This window comes from Pseudonaja textilis, chromosome 3 (genome assembly GCF_049901715.1).
Source record: "Pseudonaja textilis isolate UNSWEBS1 chromosome 3, rPseTex1.2, whole genome shotgun sequence".
Taxonomy (NCBI): Eukaryota; Metazoa; Chordata; class Lepidosauria; order Squamata; family Elapidae; genus Pseudonaja; species Pseudonaja textilis.
The window spans coordinates 14165625-14186065 of NC_141992.1; the positions used below are offsets into that span (position 1 = coordinate 14165625).

The following is a 20441-nucleotide window of genomic DNA, read 5'->3' on the forward strand; positions in this document are numbered from 1 at the left end:
GACTTGGCTTGCAGGTGCCGCCATCAAGTTCCCCTGAGGCGGCTCAGAAAAATTGTGAGGTCTCTGCCCTGATTTGGAGGTTTCCCTGCAAATCCTGAGTACTTGAGCCACCAGGAGGCCAGGAGGTATATGACTGCCTATCTGCCAGTTAGTCTGGCTGCCTTTCATCTTGTGGAGGCTGAGTTTGAGAGGTGGCTCTGTTTTCAGCCATCCTGGACTCTCTCACTGCCCTGACAAACTGTTTGTCTTTGGCCTTTTGTCTACGCCTGGCCTGCCTATCCTCAGCTCTAGAGGGTCTTTTAGGGGCTAGAGCCCTGGCTCTAATCCTAGCTGCTGCCTCCAGGCCAGCAGACCGGGGCTTAGGTGATCCCTTTACAGCCTTCTCTCTACCCTGCTGAGGAACTGACAATTCTTGATCAGCTCCCCTGGTGGCCATCTTGAGCCCGCCAAAAATAACTGTCACTTAATAGGGGGAGAGAAAGAGAAACAGAAGTAAAGAAAAAAAATTATTTAGCCTACGCTGTCTGCTACAGTCACAGTAGCTGTTCACCACTTCAGGAGGCTAGTGCGACCCAAAGTGGTGAGCTCAGCCCAGCTCCGCAATTCAAAAGCCGAGTCAGAGAAAAAAGTTGGAAAAAAAACAGGTGACTCTTTGAATTGCAGCCAGCCCATACAAGTCAGAGGCTTGCAAGCCTAGCACTGGCTGCACCGCAATTATCAGGTAGACTTAAGCATCTCGCAGCTGCCACGGTGCTCTAGGGACTGGATAGGGGGTCAGGATTCAATCCCGATAGCCAGACCCCGCCCACAAGGGACAATCCTGGAGACAAACTGCAAGATTGTCCCAAAACACGAGAAATACCCACTGCTGCCAAAAAAAGGGGGTGCTTAGCAGCAGATGTAGCTAGCCCAAGTCAAGGGAAAGTGGATCGGGAGAAGGTGAGTTGAATAAGACACTGACTCCCACCCCCCAGTCCAGGCCACACAGGCTCTCAGGGTCACCTCCACCCAAATTCCAACCATAAAAGGAAAAAAACCAGTCCACCAGCAAGGAAAGTTTAAAAATTAAATAATAAGCAAAAAAAACGTGAGCCGGAAAAAAAGGTGCGAAAAATGAAAGTACTGAACCGGCAAGCCGGCTAGCTGTCAAATCTGATCTAAGCCTCTCTAAGTCTAAAAGTTTAATCCAGGGGGTGAAAATTCTTCTACAATCCTAACTGTTCAGAGCCCTTAAAGGGCGGTCTGAACATGCTGAGACTGAGTGAAGAACTGGGGACCATTACCAGGGGGGGTGTCCTCAGTTTTTCAACTCGGTCTGCAGAGCTAGGAGACTAGAGTCTACCCAATCCTGGATTCTCCCTTCGGCTCAGTGAAGAAGCACTCTCCAATTCCTGCTGTTTAAGTTTCAGTTTGAACAATTCTTATTCTTTTCAACCTAACAGTATGTTGGAAAGAAATTATGTCAAGGGGCTAAGGACTAACTGTCCATTGGATAAAACAGAACACAATGGGACCTGATTGGGTAATACAGGAAGGAAAAGCCCCCCCCCAAAAAAGACTGAATTTAAAACTATTTTCTATTTTCAGAGGAAAATAGAAAAACTCTCAGTATGTATCTACGGGAGAGGCAGATGGACAGCAGCTGGGAATGCTACCAATTGGTCCATTCAAAGCCTCTCTCTCTCCTGGTGACCTAGAGTGAAGTACATGCAACTTAGCCTCTGTTTCCCAGTACACAGATAAACACAAAACATATTCAAATGCAACACAATGGGAAAGGAGAAACAAAGAAGTTACAAAAAAGACAAAAAATGACTTTCTGTCTAAGTCACTTGAGCATAAGATACAGTGGGAGTATTCAGCCAGTTTACACCAGTTCAGGCAAACCGGTAGCAAGGATTTGGTGTGGGTCGCCGAACTGATAGTAACTTCTGCCTGGCCACGCCCCCAACCCAGCTGCCGCTCGCTCACTTGCCCTGCCTGCATGATGCCCGCTCATTCCATCCGCCTGGTGATCGCCACCCAATCACTCCTTAAGGTATTTCTTTTTTTTTTTTCCTCCCGACAATCAGTTGTTCCTATGAACAGCTGTGCCGGGATTCCCCTCACTTCTTACTGCTTCACCCAGGAGGCTTCCCTGAGGCCCAGGAAGGCAAAAAATGGAGAGAGGGTGCACAGCCCCCCTCCTCCATTTTTTGCCTTCCTAGACCCCAGGGAAGCTTCTTGGGAGCATAAACACCCCCCAGAGGCTCCTGAGGCCAGGAAGGCCCAAAACAGAGTGTGGAGGGGTGCTGCATGCCCCTCCTATGCTCCGTTCTGTTCTTCCTGAACCCCAGGGGAGCCTTCTGAGAGCCCCCAAGGCTCCTCTGAGGCCAGGAAGGCCCCAAAACAGAGTGTGGAGGGGTGCTGCATGCCCTCCTATGCCCGTCTGTTCTTCCTGAACCCCAGGGAGCCTTCTGAGAGCAAACCCCCCACGGATCCTCTGAGGCCAGGAAGGCCCCAAAACAGAGTGTGGAGGGGTGCTGCATGCCCCTCCTATGCTCCGTTCTGTTCTTCCTGAACCCCAGGGGAGCCTTCTGAGAGCAAACCCCACCCCCAAGGCTCCTCTGAGGCCAGGAAGGCCCCAAAACAGAGTGTGGAGGGGTGCTGCATGCCCCTCCTATGCTCTGTTCTGTTCTTCCTGAACCCCAGGGAGCCTTCTGAGAGCAAACCCCCAAAGGCTCCTCTGAGGCCAGGAAGGCCCCAAAACAGAGTGTGGAGGGTGCTGCATGCCCCTCCTATGCTCGTCTGTTCTTCCTGAACCCCAGGGAGCCTTCTGAGAGCAAACCCCACCCCAAGGCTCCTCTGAGGCCAGGAAGGCCCCAAAACAGAGTGTGGAGGGGTGCTGCATGCCCTCCTATGCTCGTCTGTTCTTCCTGAACCCCAGGGAGCCTTCTGAGAGCAAACCCCAAGGCTCCTCTGAGGCCAGGAAGGCCCAAAACAGAGCGTGGGAGGGTGCTGCATGCCCCTCCTATGCTCTAATTTTTTCCTTCCTGAGCCCCAGGGGAGCCTTCTGGGAGCAAAAATGACTCCCCTGGGGGGGCCCGAGGCCAAGAAGACCCCAAAACAGGGTGGGGGTGCTGCAAAAAAGCCACACCCATCCAGTCACCTGACCATGCCCACCTAGCCATGCCCACCTAGCCACGCCCACAGAACTGGTAGTAAAAACTAATAACTTTTAAAGAATCTATCTTACTCGATTAGAATTATGTAACTAGAAAACAGTGTTATAGTTCCTGTGGCCCTCTAAATATGCAGCCAAAACTAACATGGCTAACAAGAACACCTGGTTTTAATTCAACAGCATGTGGAAGGCCAAAAGTTAATTACCCCTATAATAAAATAGCAGGGCTTAAGAAAGCTTTTAAAACATATGGCTAGCATTTTTGGGGGATGCTGAAGAATAAACACTTGTTTATTTAATTGTCACAGGTCATTACCTATATTGAACATGAGTAGTTTACTTGATGCATCTTTGCACATTATATAACAAAAATTGTTATAAGAAAAAAACCCTTTGCATTATACATAAGAAATAACAATTTCCTTAAGACACTATCATTTTAATATGAATATACTTTCCTTTTTCACCTAATGTGAATCATATAACAGAAGTACAATATGAATTATTTTGCAGAAAATTAAAATTTTATCAGTGCTGTCAGAGGGAAAGTAAAGATAATATTCTGCTTTTCCATAACAAGCTGCAGAAAAATGAGTTTTAAAGTGATTTGCTATGAAATTGGTACAAATATTTCTAATGTGCTTTGTGCCAGAAAATTGCAAGCTGGCCATGGTTTGTATACCATTCAATAGACATGACTTTTCTATTACAATATCTATATTTCAATATGTGCATGGCTGAACCAAAGAAACTAAAGATCCTGATGACACAGTCCTTTTGCAGATTTTTAGGGAATTAAATTAAGTACAAGCAATTGTTTTAGCCAGAAATTACAGAAATAAAAAGCCTGCTCCTTGCAGATTCTCACTAAAATTTCTAAATTTTAAAATTAATGAAGCTTTTGCTAACCTTTAAATGACCCAGTCCATAGACCAAGGAGGAGGTTTAAGTTTCTTTGAGACAGCCCAGGATGAACTACAAAAAAGAGTAATCCAAAATCATCATCTTTTTCTCCAGCTTTCTTTTTCTTAATCTATAAAATCATCAATCCACAAAAGGTTAGGAGGCATTAGGTGAGCTCTGGATAAGGAAAAAGAAGGCTGTTTCTACCCACATTTGACGTGGGAAGAGTTTTTAATGCCTCTCGCTTGTAATTTGGTTTTCCGAGTACTATACAGTGTCTCACTACTGCAGCTCTGTGTGGGCGTAAAGAAATGAAATGACTGGGTTTCAAACCATCCGAGAAACATTTGAAAAATAGATAAATATATATAAAAAACTCATCAGGTAAAAATGAAAAAAAAAAAATCTCGTTTTTAAGACATTGTAAAATTAATGATACTTCAACCTACTAAAGCCTCCTTTTGGCCATATAATAACTCAATCACTATTTAAAACAGGGGTGTCCAACCTTTCACCTTCCCTGGGCCACATTAGAAGAATTAAATTTGGTTTGGGCCGCACATAAAATAATATAACAGTAACGATACCTGATCATCCAAAAAAACCATAGAAAACATAGTTAACATATTAAATTTATTTGGAAATGAAGTTAGTGAGATGTTTTTATTATTTATTATTATCATGGTTTTTTTTATCACGGTTTCTTTATCACGGTTTATTTTCCAGCCAAATTTTGGGGGAAGCTCGCCCGCCTCGCGCTACCTCTCCTCCTGCAAATGGCCCGGCTGGATGAGGCAGGACTGAAGGCAGAAGCAGCAGCGGCGGCGGGGGCAGAAGCAGTGGTGGTGGCGGGAAGAAGCGGCGGCAGTGGTGGGGGCAGAAGTGGCGGCGGGGCGGCGGCGGGGGCAGAAGTGGGGGGGGGGAAGAAGTGGCAGCGGGGACAGAAGCGGCGGCAGGGGCAGAAATGGTGGCGGGGGCGGCGGCAGCAACAGCAGGAGGTGGCGCTCTGACAGCGCCCACCTTTTCTGTTGCTGCTTGGCCTGGCGCTCGCCTCGCCCCGCCCCGCACCTGCCTCTCCTCCTCCTCGCTGGCTCTGGCATGAAGGTTGGGGTGGGCACTGGGCCGCATTACGAGGCAACCTGGGCCGCATGCGGCCCCTGGGCCGCGGGTTGGACAAGCCTGATTTAAAATATAAAGGAGCAGGTTTGATAATACTCTTGCCATCAACCTTTTATTAATTACTTCTGAAACCACTTTGTATGATTTCAAATTGATAATGAATAAAATGCTTGAAATGCCAAGATTGCAGGGAAGGTTACCAAAATATCTCAGACTCCCTTCTAATTCACATATATGTAAAGGAGAGAGGAAGTAAAGCACATTCAGACTTTGGAAGATTCCGTTACTATAGTCAATCTTAAAAGTAGTTCTAGGCACAGGTGCTGTCTGTTTCTTGGGCTGGTCTAACTTGTAGGGCTGGCAATGAGAAAAAAGACTTGGAAGCAAGCAACTTTTACTCCCATCCTTAAGGATCCCAAAGACTCTCCCAAAACACCCTGATGAAAAATCACTGCTAAAATATAAATTAAAGTACAACTGAAATAAGAGACTTTTCTTTGGGGACTAATGGGGAAAGCAACAAGAAAAAAGTCATGGAACTTTGCTTTTATATATGACATCTATAGCAAGACTATTATATGCTCAAAAGTTGAAAACTTCAACACTACCTACCATGAAGAAATGGATGGTGAAGATGAAACTTGATTAAATTAACCTCTTCAGTTAGAAAAAAAATAATGCCTACATTTATAGCTGATTGGAAACTTCTTAGGGTCTTTTTGCATAAAATGGGGGAAAATGCACTTATGATCTGTGGTAGGCTCTGAGGGTTGAGGCAAAGAAAAAGAAATATTGCAGTACAGAAGACAAAACAATGGACCCCTAAGGACAAGAACTACAACACAGCCACACAAGCAGACAAGAATAGCTCTGGTTATTGGTATTTCATTATTATAAGCAACAGAAACAGATGGATGGTGACTAGACTCATCAGCTCACGAAGGGAGATGTCCACCAGGTTCGTGGACATGACCAAACAATTTTCAAAATTTAACAAGTTCACTGACAATTATCTCTTCCTGTTGATACAGGTGAGTACAAATGAAACTGCAAAGAACAGCTGCGACTATCACATTTAATAACCTTGGAAGAAAGCTCAAGACCCCAGGGCATTCTCATCCAACTATGGAAGGTAAGAAAAAAGGGAAAGAATACTAGATTGGCTACACAGATATTGTAAACAGAGATCTGGGTTCTGGGACAACAGTCTTTTTGACCTATATAATAGACTGCTGAGACAGGATGGGCTGTATCATATATGCATTGGTATAAATGTGTTTGGTCAGTACACATGCTTATTAGGAGGGCTTTAAAATGAATCTTTCAGAGAATGGAAGCAAAGAAAAAAGCCATAAACACTTGTGCATTGCAGAAAATATAAGTACTGCTAAAATGAGGCCTCTTAAGCCATTCAAAGAAGAGCAAAAAATTCATGGAAAAAGGAAACATTAAAAGCACAATTGCAAATAATGGGAACTAATAAAAGAAGCCAGCGTGGCAACTCAAAAAGAGCCCAACGAACTTATGAAAACTACAAAAAAAATGGGACGAGGAGAGGTACAGACAGGTAATCCAGAAGTGTATAATCAGTGTCAAGAAAGTGAAAACTCGAATAAATTGAAGTTAGTGAAGGATGCTGAGGATTTTTTTCTAAGTTTTAAAAGAAAAAGAACCAGTAAATCCATATTCAATAAAGACAAAATATTAACAGTAGAGAATCAACATTATTCTATTTTGAGTATCAAAGAGAACTACATCCAAAGACAGATTGTTTTTCAGTTGTTTCTGGCGAGTTGTCCTTGAACATTACATAGTTCAACTTACTACAATCTTTCAAAGTTAATACAAAAGCGTTCCTTTTCTTCTATAACTTTCATTTTGGCTTTATAGGAAATGGCAATAATTGCATTCAATGTTTGGGCTTTCACAATTTTAAGTTCATGTCTCATATTGCCCCTTTCCAAACTCTGGAAAATCTGCAGTCCATCTGTTTAGAGATTGACTGAAGTTTCACCATTAATTCGAAGGTTGTTCTTCTCTTCAACACAGCCCTACATTTGTGGCCAATACTGCAGTATCGCACCTGGCAAAGTCTTGAGAAACAGTGCATAACCTCGTCCAGCTTTCCTCCCTCTCCAGTATTTGGAGTGGAACGTGACTGAGGGATAACCATATTGGTGTATTAACCATTAAGCAGACTAAGCATGTGCTTAGGGCACCAGACCCAAAGGGGCACTACAGTATGTACAAAGGAGCGGGGCAGCAAGATTTGTCGGTGCTTAGGGCACCAGTGAACCTTAACCCGCCACTGGGTAACCATCTTCCTGACTTTTATTCATCATGTCATTGAAATAATGTAATATAAAGGTTGTTAATACAAATTGTGAAAGCTTTGGGATTACGCAGGCAACATTCATCAATCTGTATCAGCAAGTTAGCTGATCTGAAGTATGTTGGTTCAAAAATTGTTGTCCTATGATGCAACATTTCACCCAATTGAATGTTATAAACCAACAGGCTTAAGATTTTTTATAGTACATAGATATTCTGCAAAATATAATCTCTGAGAACATCAAATTAGCCCAATCCAATAGTACTACAGCTTACAAAACTGTTGCTGCTATCTCAGACTACTTTTTAAATTAAGATGAATATAGGAAAATATCACTAATTAAAATGACCATTATTTTTACAAATATAATGCTCCTTAGAGCATGGTAGAATTTTAAATTCTTTTGAAAACAGAAATTTCCATCTCAGGAATACCAGTTCAGCAATTTTGTTTTTCTCTAAACAAAGCAAATGATGGTAGAATCATACAAAGCTCCCAATTACCTTCTGTTTCAGTCATTTATGTCTTTGGGACACAATGAAGCATTTTTAAGATAGGCTTAAATTTAGAGTTACTAATTTAAGCCTATCTTAAAATTGCTTCTATTTTGTGGACAAAGTTGCATCACAGTGTTGCTGACACAAAGCACAAAGCCATATGTACTAAACTCGGTCCGTCTGTTTGATTTGCATGTTTTCCTTAACCTTAAATAACTCAAAGTTCTCTTTCCAATACTTCTGTTTGGCTCCCTCACTCATGGAAAGTGGATTAATCACATCTACAGCTTCTTGGAGAAATGAGGGGTGGCTTTTTTGCAGTATGAACCCCGCCATGGTGTTTCAACCACTGGTTCAGAAGGAATGGAATGAAATCACCAGGACTCTTTACTAACAGAAGTGAGAGATTTGTTTGTTCTGCAGCTATACAAGCAAGATAGTCCTCATATTATGATGACAATTGGAACCAGGACTGTCATCACGATTCAATACAGTCATAAAGCAGGTGATTACATCCCTTAGTGAGGGCAATCCAGGCAGGTTGCTATTGTAATCCCAAAAGACAAGATGATCATTAAGCAGAAAGCAGTGAGAACCCTAGATAAGGAGCATGGGGTTGTTGGTATGATCTTGGGAGGTCCAACATGGAACAAGCACAAAGTGGAGAAGAGAGTACTGAAGTGCAGCACTGAGGGAAGAAACAGAGGTGCATGTGAGCATAGGCAAGTTGCAGGACAGAGTGTGGCACGGTGCAAGTGAAGAGAAGCCAAGGGAAGGCTTCTTTGCTCTTTGGTGCATGTGAGCAAAAGGAGGCCAAGGGAAAGTACACAGGAAGGCTGTGGGGCAGGGGAGAGAGACATGCACTCCTCTCTGCTGGCTTTCCCACTGATTTCCTTGTTGAAAACCAGCAGGGAACGTCACAAATGGTGATCACATGATGAAGGGGCACGGCAGCTATCATGTGAGCTGGTTGCCAAGCACCCAAATCATGATAGCAGGACCTTGGGGACACTGCAAGGGCCAGAATTTTTGAGGGCCAGTCATAAGTACCACTTATTTAGCACCATAATCACTTCAAATGGTTGCTGAACTAGTAGCTATTAAGGAAGGACTACCTGTATGACCCTTTTCTCAAGCTCTGGGTTACTCAAGACCTAGAATATGCTTCCATACAAAACTGGCATTGTGCACTTATGCAATGCATCATTCAAACATTTCATGGAATCTAGGGCACTCCAACTTCTGTTGGCACTCTTGTTCTCCTACTGAATTGCCATTTTTCTCATTTGAAGGATGGGGCAGACAGACACTGCCTTTTACTGATCGTGTTGGAGACTATTTGGGTGCCAGGTAACTTGCATCTGAAGCCCTGTCAAAATAACAAGAGGATGGCTAAGATTCAAGAGGGTAAATTAAAAAAAAAACAGTATCGAACTCATAAATTTTGAGCCATACACATTGAATGTGGGGAGGGGGCAGAGAAGCTATCTTCTTTCTCCCATGGCAGTCTTCATTTAAAGAAATTAGCTTTTAATTTTATTGCAAAAATCCATTCGTCAGCTGTCTCCCATCAAAATTTGAAGGCTTTCAGCAAAATGATTTTCTTTTGTATCCAGTTTACAATTCTCATTCTCTCAACTATTATCCTGCCAGTAAGCATTTATTTATAACTAATAGAAAAGAATATGGAATACAATAAGACTGTTTATTTTTTAACCATCTTTTCAAAATTCATAGGAATTCAATGAGGAACATTTTTCTTTGCTCAGTGTGATGTAATGATTAAGATAGCAATAACAATAGCATTTAGTCTTATATATACTTCATAATGTTTACAGCCCTCTCAGAGTGGTTTACAGAGTCAGCATATTGCCCCCAACAATCTGGTCTTCATTTTACCCACCTTAGAAGGATGGAAGTCTGAGTCAACCTTGAGCTGGTCAGAATCGAACTCCTGGCAGTGAGCAGAAAGCCTGCAATACCGCACTCTAAGCACTGTGCCACCACAGCTCTTATATTGACTAGAACTGTTAAAATCTAGGTTAAAATCTAACTTTAGCCATGTAAACTAACTGACTGACTTGAGGAAGGTCACTTTTTCTCAGTTAAATCCACCTCACCAAATTGTGAAGAAAATAATGAAAGAAACAATACCATATACCCATGATGGCAAACCTATAGCACGCATGCCGGAAGTGGCCCACAGAGCCATTTCTCCGGGCATGCCAGCTGTCGCCTGCTGTTCTTCTGGGTTCCAGCGCATGCATGCACATCATCCAGTGGTCTTCATGCACACCGGAGCACCAGAAACCGGAAGAGCAGCTCCCTGGCAAGCTTTGCACACTGGCCAGCTGGTCTTCGCATGTGCATACATGTTAGAAACCAGAAGACCAGGTGGCTAGTGCCACCACTGCTATATATACTGTCTTGAGCTGCTAGAGAAAAGGTGGGTTATTCACCCACAGTCATTCTCCCTATATGTAAATTGCAGCATTTTGTAAACTAATTTCAAACTTGGCAGGCAAATCATTTTCACTTCACTACAATCATCCTGAATACAGGTAGTGCTCAAGTTATGACAATTGAGCCCAAAATTTATGTTGCTAAGTGAAACATTTGTTAAATGAGATTGCCTCATTTTACGACTTTTCTTGCCGTAGTGGTTAAGTGAATCTGCATCCCCCTTTGATTTTGCTTGTCAGGTCACAAAAGTTGATCATATGATCCTGGGACACTTGCAATATGAACCACTTGCCAAGCATCTAAATTTTGATCATGTGACCATGGGGATACTGCAACGGTCGTAAGCATGAAAACCAGTCATAAATCACTTTTTTCAGTGCCATTGCAACTTTGAACAGTCACTTAATGAACTGCTGTAAGTCAAGGACTATTTTCCCCTCTGATTATTTCTTTTTCAAAAGCTTAATCCGCTCAATTTTTCCTATGTTTATGAGCAAAGATTAATTTTGCATGTCTGGCAGCTAAATAATCATTTAATAAAGCAAGTCAAGACCTTTAATATCTGGGGATTGTCTTCCATGCCATAGGCAACCATAAATTTCACTTATTACATTATCCTAAATGCATATAAAACAGCATTTGGCTCTATACTTTTTATTTCTGCAAAGAAACTCAGCATATGCCTGCTGCAATTAAGTCTTCTTGCCTGAGATCCATGGCCAACTCTTTTTGGACTTCAGTTGGACCCATAAAAGTCATTCCGTTCTCTTAAAAGAGTTCAAACAGAGCTTCAAGTTTTTTAAATCTATATTTACCGTGAAGCTAGCCTACTCAAAATAGAAATGTCTGCCTAGATTTTTTTTCTATTAGGTTACAGGTTCCTTTTTTCAGCCAGCTTGAACCCCATAATTATGACCAATAGCTTTCAGTCTTCTGAATGCCAGACGATATATGCAATTTTATCGCTTTTCGTGGCCAGTCTTCACCTTGATGGGCTATAATCACACAACTGATCTTAAACAATGTGTCATTGATTTACAGCTGCAGACCTACCAACTCTACCAAGGAATATCTTCTTGAGCCACTCTGCACACCTTCTCCAATCAGACAGATACTTTAACCACATAACAATTCTGAAATTTAGAAAGACCTTATCCCTGACTCCATTCAATGTCTTTCCAACAGCTGTAACTGAAGTGAGATACCAAAAGATCCCTTTAAAATAGAGACTGTGTGCATGCTTTGAAGGAATAACTGAAACAATGGAACATATTTTGTATTGTTCTCCTCTGTACTGACTCTCACCAGGAATTATTTCCATTCTTCGCTTTGCATCTTGGCCATCTTATTTTGTCTTGTTATCAGAAAAATCTGGTTTTACTTGTTCAATCACAGCGAAGTACCATACTATTCTATAGTCTTTACAGTAGGCCAAGATATCTCATCTAAACCTTTTTAACTATTTTAGAATATTTTTCTTTCTTATTCTAATTTTGATTTTCTTGTTTTATTTCCTAGTTTATGACCAAATAAAGATTTCCAATTCTGATTCTTAAAAGGAGCCCATCAATATGTCCACCGTGCAGAGTGGTCTTATTGATGTGCTCAACTGCTGGATTTAAACAGACTTACTTGGTTCTTAAAGAGAACAAAAAGCTATGGAAATAAGCTCAGTTCTTTTCCAGAGATACAAACATTATATGAGGATATCTGTTTGTTTAGGCTAGAGTTTAATGATTCTTATAAATCAGACAAGTAGTGCTACATATTTATCTACTGCATATGTGGCAAACAGGGTCTGTCATCTTGTCCCAACTCTTGTCCCAGGGTTAAGAGGTGCAGAAGCCTTCCACGCAGTTGTCAGAATCCTTCTCCAACAAAAAAATGTTAGTAAGGATCCACAGGACATAGACTTTCTTTTGTAATCTTCTGTTTTCCTACTGCTGCGTCTTTCTTATCTTGATTAGGAATGATAACAGCTCTTTTTTTCAAATATTTTTTATTGTTTTCCATCTGATAACAGCTCTCGTTTTGGAAGCATTCAAATTTATGGAACAGGTGGTCCTCAATCTACGCCCACAATGGAGCTTAAATTTTGGTTGCAAGTCATTGTATAACCACATTTACTACAGTGCTTAAACAAGTCACCACTAATCATATAGTTGTTTAGTGCAGGGGTCCTCAACAGCCGGTCCCCGGACCAGTACCGGTCCGTGGATCATTTTGGACCGGGCCGCCTACTTTGCTTGGGCACCATCTTGTTTCGAAGTCTGCCCTCAGCAGCGCCAGTTGGCGACCTGAGGGAGAAAGGAACACGGGGTGGGGAGAAAGCTCGCCCCAGCGGCTCTGCCACGAAGCGCCTCTTTCCGCCTGGGGAAAGGGAGCGAGAGCGAAAGCGAGAGAGGCGTGTGAGCTGAAAGCTAGAGTGGGGTGGAATGAAGGGGCTCAGATCCCGATCCAGACCCCTCAGGGAGCCCCCGAAAGCAGCCCTGCACTTGTCCGGAGTGCCGCCAGGGCCATGGCTCGGCAGCGGCAGCGGAGCTGTCAGCCGGGGGAGGACGAGGGTGCATGACGAAAGGCGCCGGGCGGAGGCGAAGGCAGTTGCCACCCGAAACAACCAGGAGAGAAGAGAGCGAAAGAGTCGAGAATCCTAAAACACACAGGGCAGAATGTTGCTTTAGCCAAGCAACACAGTGAATATCTACTAAAAGTTTGACTGGTTTAATATGGATTTATTCCCAGGTAATTGAAACTCTTATTTCAGCTGGAAGAATTCTAGACAATGCTCTGCTTGCCAAGGGGTTGCAGCGAAATGGGGCGAGAAAGATCCGGAAAGAAGTGGGCTCTCCAGGTATTTGGAATGAATCCCCAGAATTCCTTATATGCCTGGATTTCTGAACCTCAACAACTTTAAAATGTGTGGACTTGGACTCTCTGAATTCCCCACACACCTTACAATTGTTGAGATTGTGGAAAGCTGAAGACCATATGGGAGATCAAACCCATCCTAAATGTAAAATCTGAATTGCGGATTATTACCTTACAAAACACTTTTGGAGAAAACATATATTTTTGCCAAACATATATTTTTGTTTGATCATGATCAACTGAATCATGATGACTTTATTGGAGTCTAGTCTTGCATTTATACACATTTTTAGTAATCCTCCAACATTGGTTAATTTTGGTGAGTTGATAGTGTAATAGTAAATAAAATAAAAAATAAAAATAAATAAATAAATAAATAAAAAACCCTAACCGGTTCTTGAAAAAGTGTTCCTGCATGAAACTGGTCCCTGGTACAAAAAAGGTTGGGGACCACTGGTTTAGTGAATCTAGCATATCCAATTGGTGGGGTTTTTTTTTATCATTTTCTGCTGAAAAATGGAAAAATGTTGCAATGTATTCAAATGACTGTGGGACACAGCCATCAGTCATAAATGCAAGCTAGTGCCCAAGTGACCCCAGTGCAAACATGATCGGGAAAGGGAGGAATTGATGGGCAGAAGTTGTAATTTTGAGGATGGGTCATAAGTAACTTTTCTTGAGTCCATCATGAGTTTGAATAGTCGTTAAGTGACTGGTCATTAAGCAAGGACTACCTCTGCGAAAACTACTTCTAGTATTAGTCAGAACTTTTACAATGCTCAAAATATTCTAAAAGGGTTTATTCCACTATGCTGCAGGTGAAAAGTTGAGAGAAGCTTCTTTAAAACAAGCCGATGGTTATAACCAAATATAAATGTCAAGGAACAAGCTGGCATATCCCTGGCATCAATTAGGCAACCATATTGAATTCATCAACTTTATAATACCAGGAAGCAATTTCTCTTTATATGTGCAGATAACATGGAACTTGTATCAAAGTAATAAAACTACAGATGAAGAACTGTTGACAAGGTCTTGCTATTCTGCATACTCATCTGAAGATGTATTAATGTTAAAAGTCTTAAAAGATTTATTACTTAATTACTAAGAGATTAATTTAACATTGGATTAATTGCTTTTACTTGTTCTTGGTATATGTCACATAAAAATAGACAATAAATTCTACAATATCCTTCAAAAGCAAATGTAAACTCTATTGAACACAGCTGTATTAATAAAAGACAAGGGCCTAGAGGCAACCCTTCTCTGTAACAGCTACAATACAACAGCTTGCCTCCAGAGACAGCTCTGGCACCCTTGGATTTGTCTTTCCATTAAACAGTTAAATTTTATTCTTTCTCAATGAGTGTTTATGGCTTGTCTTATATATAAGGTCTTGATTGGGTGGGCAAATTTGTTTCTACTGTTATATAAACTGCCAGGAGTTATTTGGAGAGGGGAAGGGAATAAATAGTAAGTAAATCTGAGTAAAAGTGGTTCAGTGGCTAAGACGCTGAGCTTGTCAATCAGAAAAGTTGGCAGTTTGGTGGTTCGAATCCCTAGCATCACATAACAGAGCTCCCGTTATTTGCCCCAGCTTCTGTCAATCTAGCAGTTCAAAAGCAATCATGCCGGCCACATGACCACGGAGACGTCTTCTGACAGTGCTGGCTCTTCAGCTTTGTAATGGAGATGAGCACCATCCCCTAGAGCCGGAAATGACTAGCACATATGGGCGTGGGGAAACTTTACCTTATCTTAAGTCTGAGTAACTGTATTTACCCTATATGTATTTCAAGTTGGAGTAACTCATAACCAAGAAACCAACATTCTCACAAACATCCTGAGTAGACAAGGCTTATCGCATGGGAAAAAAATGGAGTTAGGCTACAGATCTTGAAACTGAATTCAACAGTGAGTATATTAAAATAGGCCTCCCTATAGCAGAGGGGTTCTTTTGGTGGGTCTTAATAAGGACACTGACAACATATTAAATGCTACAGAAAGGGCCCATCTGTTCTTGTTCTGCAGTGTTTTAAAATGCCCAATTTGAGAATGCTTATTTAATTTGCTTTGTAATATGAAAGATAAAAGGCTTTGGATAAGAAATTTTTTGCTTCCATGTTTCTTTCAGAAATTTCCTTATAATTTCTGAAAGAAAAGCAACAGTCAACAGATACATCATTTAAATATTGAACAGGGATAGTGAAGTGTAGATAATCACAGAACTGAAACATAAAATTCAATAATGTAACAAATTGCTCTTATGACTGTGATACTTTAGTATGGTCTCACTGACTGCAATGTATCTGTATGGTCACATGATCAAAATTTGTTTATATACATGTCCCAGGGCATGACCTACTGATAAGTAAAGTAAGTGAGGAAGCTAGATTCACTTAACAACCGTTACTAACTTAATAACTGCAGCAATTGACTTAACAGCAGTGGCAAGAAAAGACGTTAAATGGGGCAATATTAACTGAACAACTGCCTGGCTTAGTAACAGAAATACTGGGCTCAATCGTGGTCATAATTCCAGAACTACTTGTATGTTTTTTATTTGTGATCTGCCCGAAGTTGTTCGGGAAAGCAAAAGGAAAAGTTAATACATAAATCTTAAATAAAACTGAAACTAGAGAATGAAAATAATTACTTTCAAATTTAGGAGCTCTAAAGTATTTTTTAAAAATGAAATAGCATTAAACAAAAGACAAAATTGACATCACTGTATAGTGTTAAAGTAATAACTGATGATAACTAGACTGCTGAAAACCACACAGAATTTTTGTTGAAAAATAAAGCACCATGGAAACTTGGAAAATAGCATCAAAGAAGCTGATCCATTTTTAAATATCCGAGTTAAAAAATTCAAACGAGTAAACTAGTAAAATTAGTGAAATGTGGTTTCTATCATTTTTTTTTTCTTTTAAGGAATCTAGGAGCAATCTGTATAGAAGAACATTCTATATATTTTCCTAATAAAGTTGAAATTGTCATCTATAATATAAAATACTACACTGATCCAGTTTGGCTATAGTTTTTATGATCTGGCATGTCAATTCCAGTTTAACTATAGTGACATGAGGTTAATTTCCTAACACTGAAGGTTAAAGTTTACCTCAAAGAGGTTTTTTAAAAAAGGAGAAATATTCTATGCAGCCAGTTTAATTTAAGGTTGTTGTATTATTTGCATAATGGTCAAAACTTGAGTTTATCCATTTTAATGTGTACCTTGAAAACCTTTGAGATTCCCGAGAAGCTTGAGTAGGTCTCCCTTCTCTTCAGTTTTTTTTAACAGATTATTGCGTAATAACTGAAGGTTTTTAATCATAGCATTTACAATCCATACAGAATCACAGCCACATCTTCTACTGTAACTGATAAGCATTTCTATGACACATATTCATGCTCTATTCTTTTGGGGGGGTGCACACGCACACATACACACGCGCATTTTATATATACATATCCTACATCAATACAGAATTTTTCTCCCTTTACATCTGGAAAACTGAAAATTACTCCCGACTCATCAACTGCAGGTTTTATAACATTTATCTGATTTTCTTATCTATTCATCTTGTTTCTTTCTAGGAATTTTCAAACAGTGAATATATTGGCATAAAATCAAAGATGACTTTCCATTAAAAATAGAATTTTCATTTTTTAAGAGTTATCCTTGCTTAATATCAATTAGAAAAACTGAAAAGCAAAGCTCTTAAATAGCTCCTTTGCTAAACACAGAACTTTTAAGCTGCCAGTTATAGTTACATTTCATTTCACACTTAAGTCATTAGTACAACAGGTGTGCATAGATGTGTGCCCTTCTGTCAGCAATCTTGTTATGGAGTAAATTAACAAATAATTGCATGAAATTGTGGAGGTATAAATATAATCATCTTCTCGCTATGTAAATACTACCTGCTGCACTTATTAACTCCTTTTGGATGAACTCATTACAATTTTTGTGATTGCAATTTGCATTTTTTAAGTTTATCTGGAGAAATTTCTTCCATCAGTTACCATTTATAGTCTAGGTTTTTCACAAAATACCAAAGCTGCAGAGCATTACAATTTAATAAAAACAAGCACTGTTTTCCAACTTTATATAATTATGCTCAAGTGCAGTATTTGGTTCCAGAAGTTAGGTTTCTAAACCTGAAATCATTTATTCTAAATGGCAATATTCTTTGTTAATGTTTAAAAATTAAAAATGGGACAAACTTTATAAATGTAAATTGAGTGACAATTGTTTGCAGAATATTGGAAAAAATACCAAATTCCTTTTCTGTTCAAGGAAATTAAATTTCAAAAAATGCAGTTTTGGACTCACCATGCCTTTGCTTAATTAATGCCTCTTGAACATAAACTCTTAGTAAAAAAATCACCCTTACAAGGACAAGGATGAAGAAAGATTGAAATCTCAACACAGTAAGGATGTAAGAATAGCCGATACAAATTTATAAATGCAGAAAATTTAATATGAACTACTGGATGCTTCCATAAGGATACCAAAAAGAAAAAAAGCATAAACAAGGGACATGATTACCTCAAGTTACACTGGCTCATGACTCTATATGTTAACATGAAAAAAAAAAATTCAAGCATACCTTAAGCATACCAAATCACTCAGATTTGGTCAGATTCTTGCATCCTTGATTTTCTTGTAGATCCAATCCAAATGCCACGAAGTTTATAACTGTACTTCTCTCAAGTCTTTTCTCTCCTCACTTTAAATGTAACCTCAACTGATTAAGCTACTGCTGTCCCAACCCACGCTATTTATGAGTGCCGCATCCTTCTATCTTGGTTTTTATGCACTTGTGTTTTTATCAGTTGTCAAGGAAACACCAGATTTCTACTACTGCAGCTCTATGTTTAGATCAGTTATGGTAAAGACAATATTATCTTGAAATGTAGAGGTAACTCATCTAATTGCCCAATAGCCTTGAGATCACAATTTGTTGCTAACATTGAAGCATCCAGCTTTTTACAAAAAATATTTTTGTTATTAGATGTCTAAATTTACAGAAAAGATAATTTTAACCTATATATTGTATTTATACATAAGTGTTTTTATTCCTGATAAATGAATAACTTGTAACTGCTCATATCCTCCATGGCAGCCATTTTGTGAAAATTACAAGGATATTTTGTCAATATTCCAAATATTTTTACCAGCCCCAAAAAACTTCTAACTTTGGGCTTCACTTGAAAAACCAAGCTGTCCAATCCTATCCACCACTACCACCAAACAGCATTTACTTTTTAAAGTTTTGTCCTTTGCCTGCCAACATCTGCTCATATGCTAACCAAACAAAGAGAAATAGGAAAATAAATAATTCCCAACTGTAGCATTATTGCAAAAATTATGGATAAAAAATTCCATGAGCCTTAAACAGAGCAATTAACCATGAGTAAATAATGGTCCATTGTGCGGAGCCTTTTACTGGTAGAAAATATAGACAAGCAATAAGCTTTTAGAAAGCTAATTGCAAGAGGAACAATTGAAAGAAGTTACTTTGTTACTTCACAGATTAAACAAATAAAACATATAATCCTGGATTCTATTTCTAAAATCTCTAAAAAGGTCCAGAAACAAAGTATACTCTACCTAAATTTGGAAACTGTGTATTTTTTGTTGCATGTTACTTTTATAAGTACTATATTGAGGTAGCAGATTCAATAGATTTGGCAGTCATTTTAGCCGACTGTGCTATTACAAGGTACAGAAGATATTGAAGATCTAACAGTCTGTATTCTTTAACAAATGTCTTGAGAACTAACCTAGAACTAGAGAAATTTCCTGACAGTTTAGATTACACTGATTAATTGTATCAGGGGAATGGCTTGTCTCCAGAAGTTGGGGGTGGTCCAAAAGTGCAGGTTTTTAAGGAGAGATTGGACAACCATTTGTCTGAAACAGCATAGGGCATAGTTGTCAAACTTGCAACGTCACAGTGTCACATGACATTGTGACTTTTTTCCCTTCACTAAACCATTCACTAAGCCACTAAAGCATGGCCAGTGCATGACTCAACTTGTCTGTGGGCCATGAGTTTGGCAGCCCTGATATAAGGTCTCCTGCTTGAGACCCCCGAGGTCGTTTCCAACTCAGTTATTCTATTATTTACTGCAAAACTGAGGAATTATGACTGAATACACTTTCTTACACAGCATAAAGTGTTATGTTTCCTTGTGCACTCAGCTGTATAATGAAACAAGAACTGATTCTTTTCTAGTAACTCTCCATATGTCAGCCAGCCGCATTTTGTACAACAAAGCTGTTCTATACTTTACATGCTAAATATACTTAAAGAGCAATCAATATAAGCTTCTGAGGGCATAACTGTTTCAATGCAGCTACTTGGAAGAACTTATGTGATTCACACCCACCCCCCCATGGGTTATTCATGTCAGTTAAACTATTATGAGTATATTCAGATATTTTTGTTTACTCAGTCAAATCCATTACAAGAAGTTGTGGTTATGACTACTAATTTACATACCTAAGAGAAGGATCACACAAACATAGCAGTAGATTGTTTAATTTGTTGTCAACAGCTGTTTCAAAATAGTCCATGGGACAACTACACAAAGGAAATATGAAGAAGTTAGTCTAAATCAACAACTAAATCAATAACTCCTTACACTGGAAATCAATCACAATTTCTTTGATCTTCAAATAGTGACTAAACATATTTTAAATATTTTCTTTCCCAATGTCCTTTGAATGAGTTCTAAATTTGCAATAGTACAGTATTTCCCTAGAAACAGGTATCACAGAAATCAGTGGAATTCACTTTTGAGTAGACACATACAAAAATAAGCATATTTCATTTTTTAATTGATCTTATACAAATATACAGTATTCCCATAACCTTGCACACAAAACAATTTTGAAATGGCTTGCAGATAAATAACAAACATAACCTACCACCATTTTTAAAGACAAAAAATAAAAATATTAAAAATCTGTGGTAGATTTTAAAAAAAACATTTTGAAGTAAATATAAAGCTTGGTTCCTTCTGTTTTTAAAGGCATGTCATATTCTGGTTTTCTTGACTGCAATTCAAAAATTGTACACTATTG

The 20441-nt window shown here is 39.6% G+C and overlaps 1 protein-coding gene across 1 annotated transcript in view; it reads right to left on the bottom strand.

Annotated features, from left to right (window-relative positions):
• ZNF831 (zinc finger protein 831) overlaps positions 1–18341 on the bottom strand; it is a 69827-nt gene extending 51486 nt beyond the window's left edge. The window contains exon 1 of the mRNA XM_087928939.1: positions 17959–18341. Coding sequence (XP_087785065.1) covers positions 17959–17967 — 9 coding nt within the window. The 5' untranslated portion in view covers positions 17968–18341. The remainder of the gene's footprint in view (positions 1–17958) is intronic.
• Between the last annotated feature and the right edge of the window lie 2100 nt (positions 18342–20441).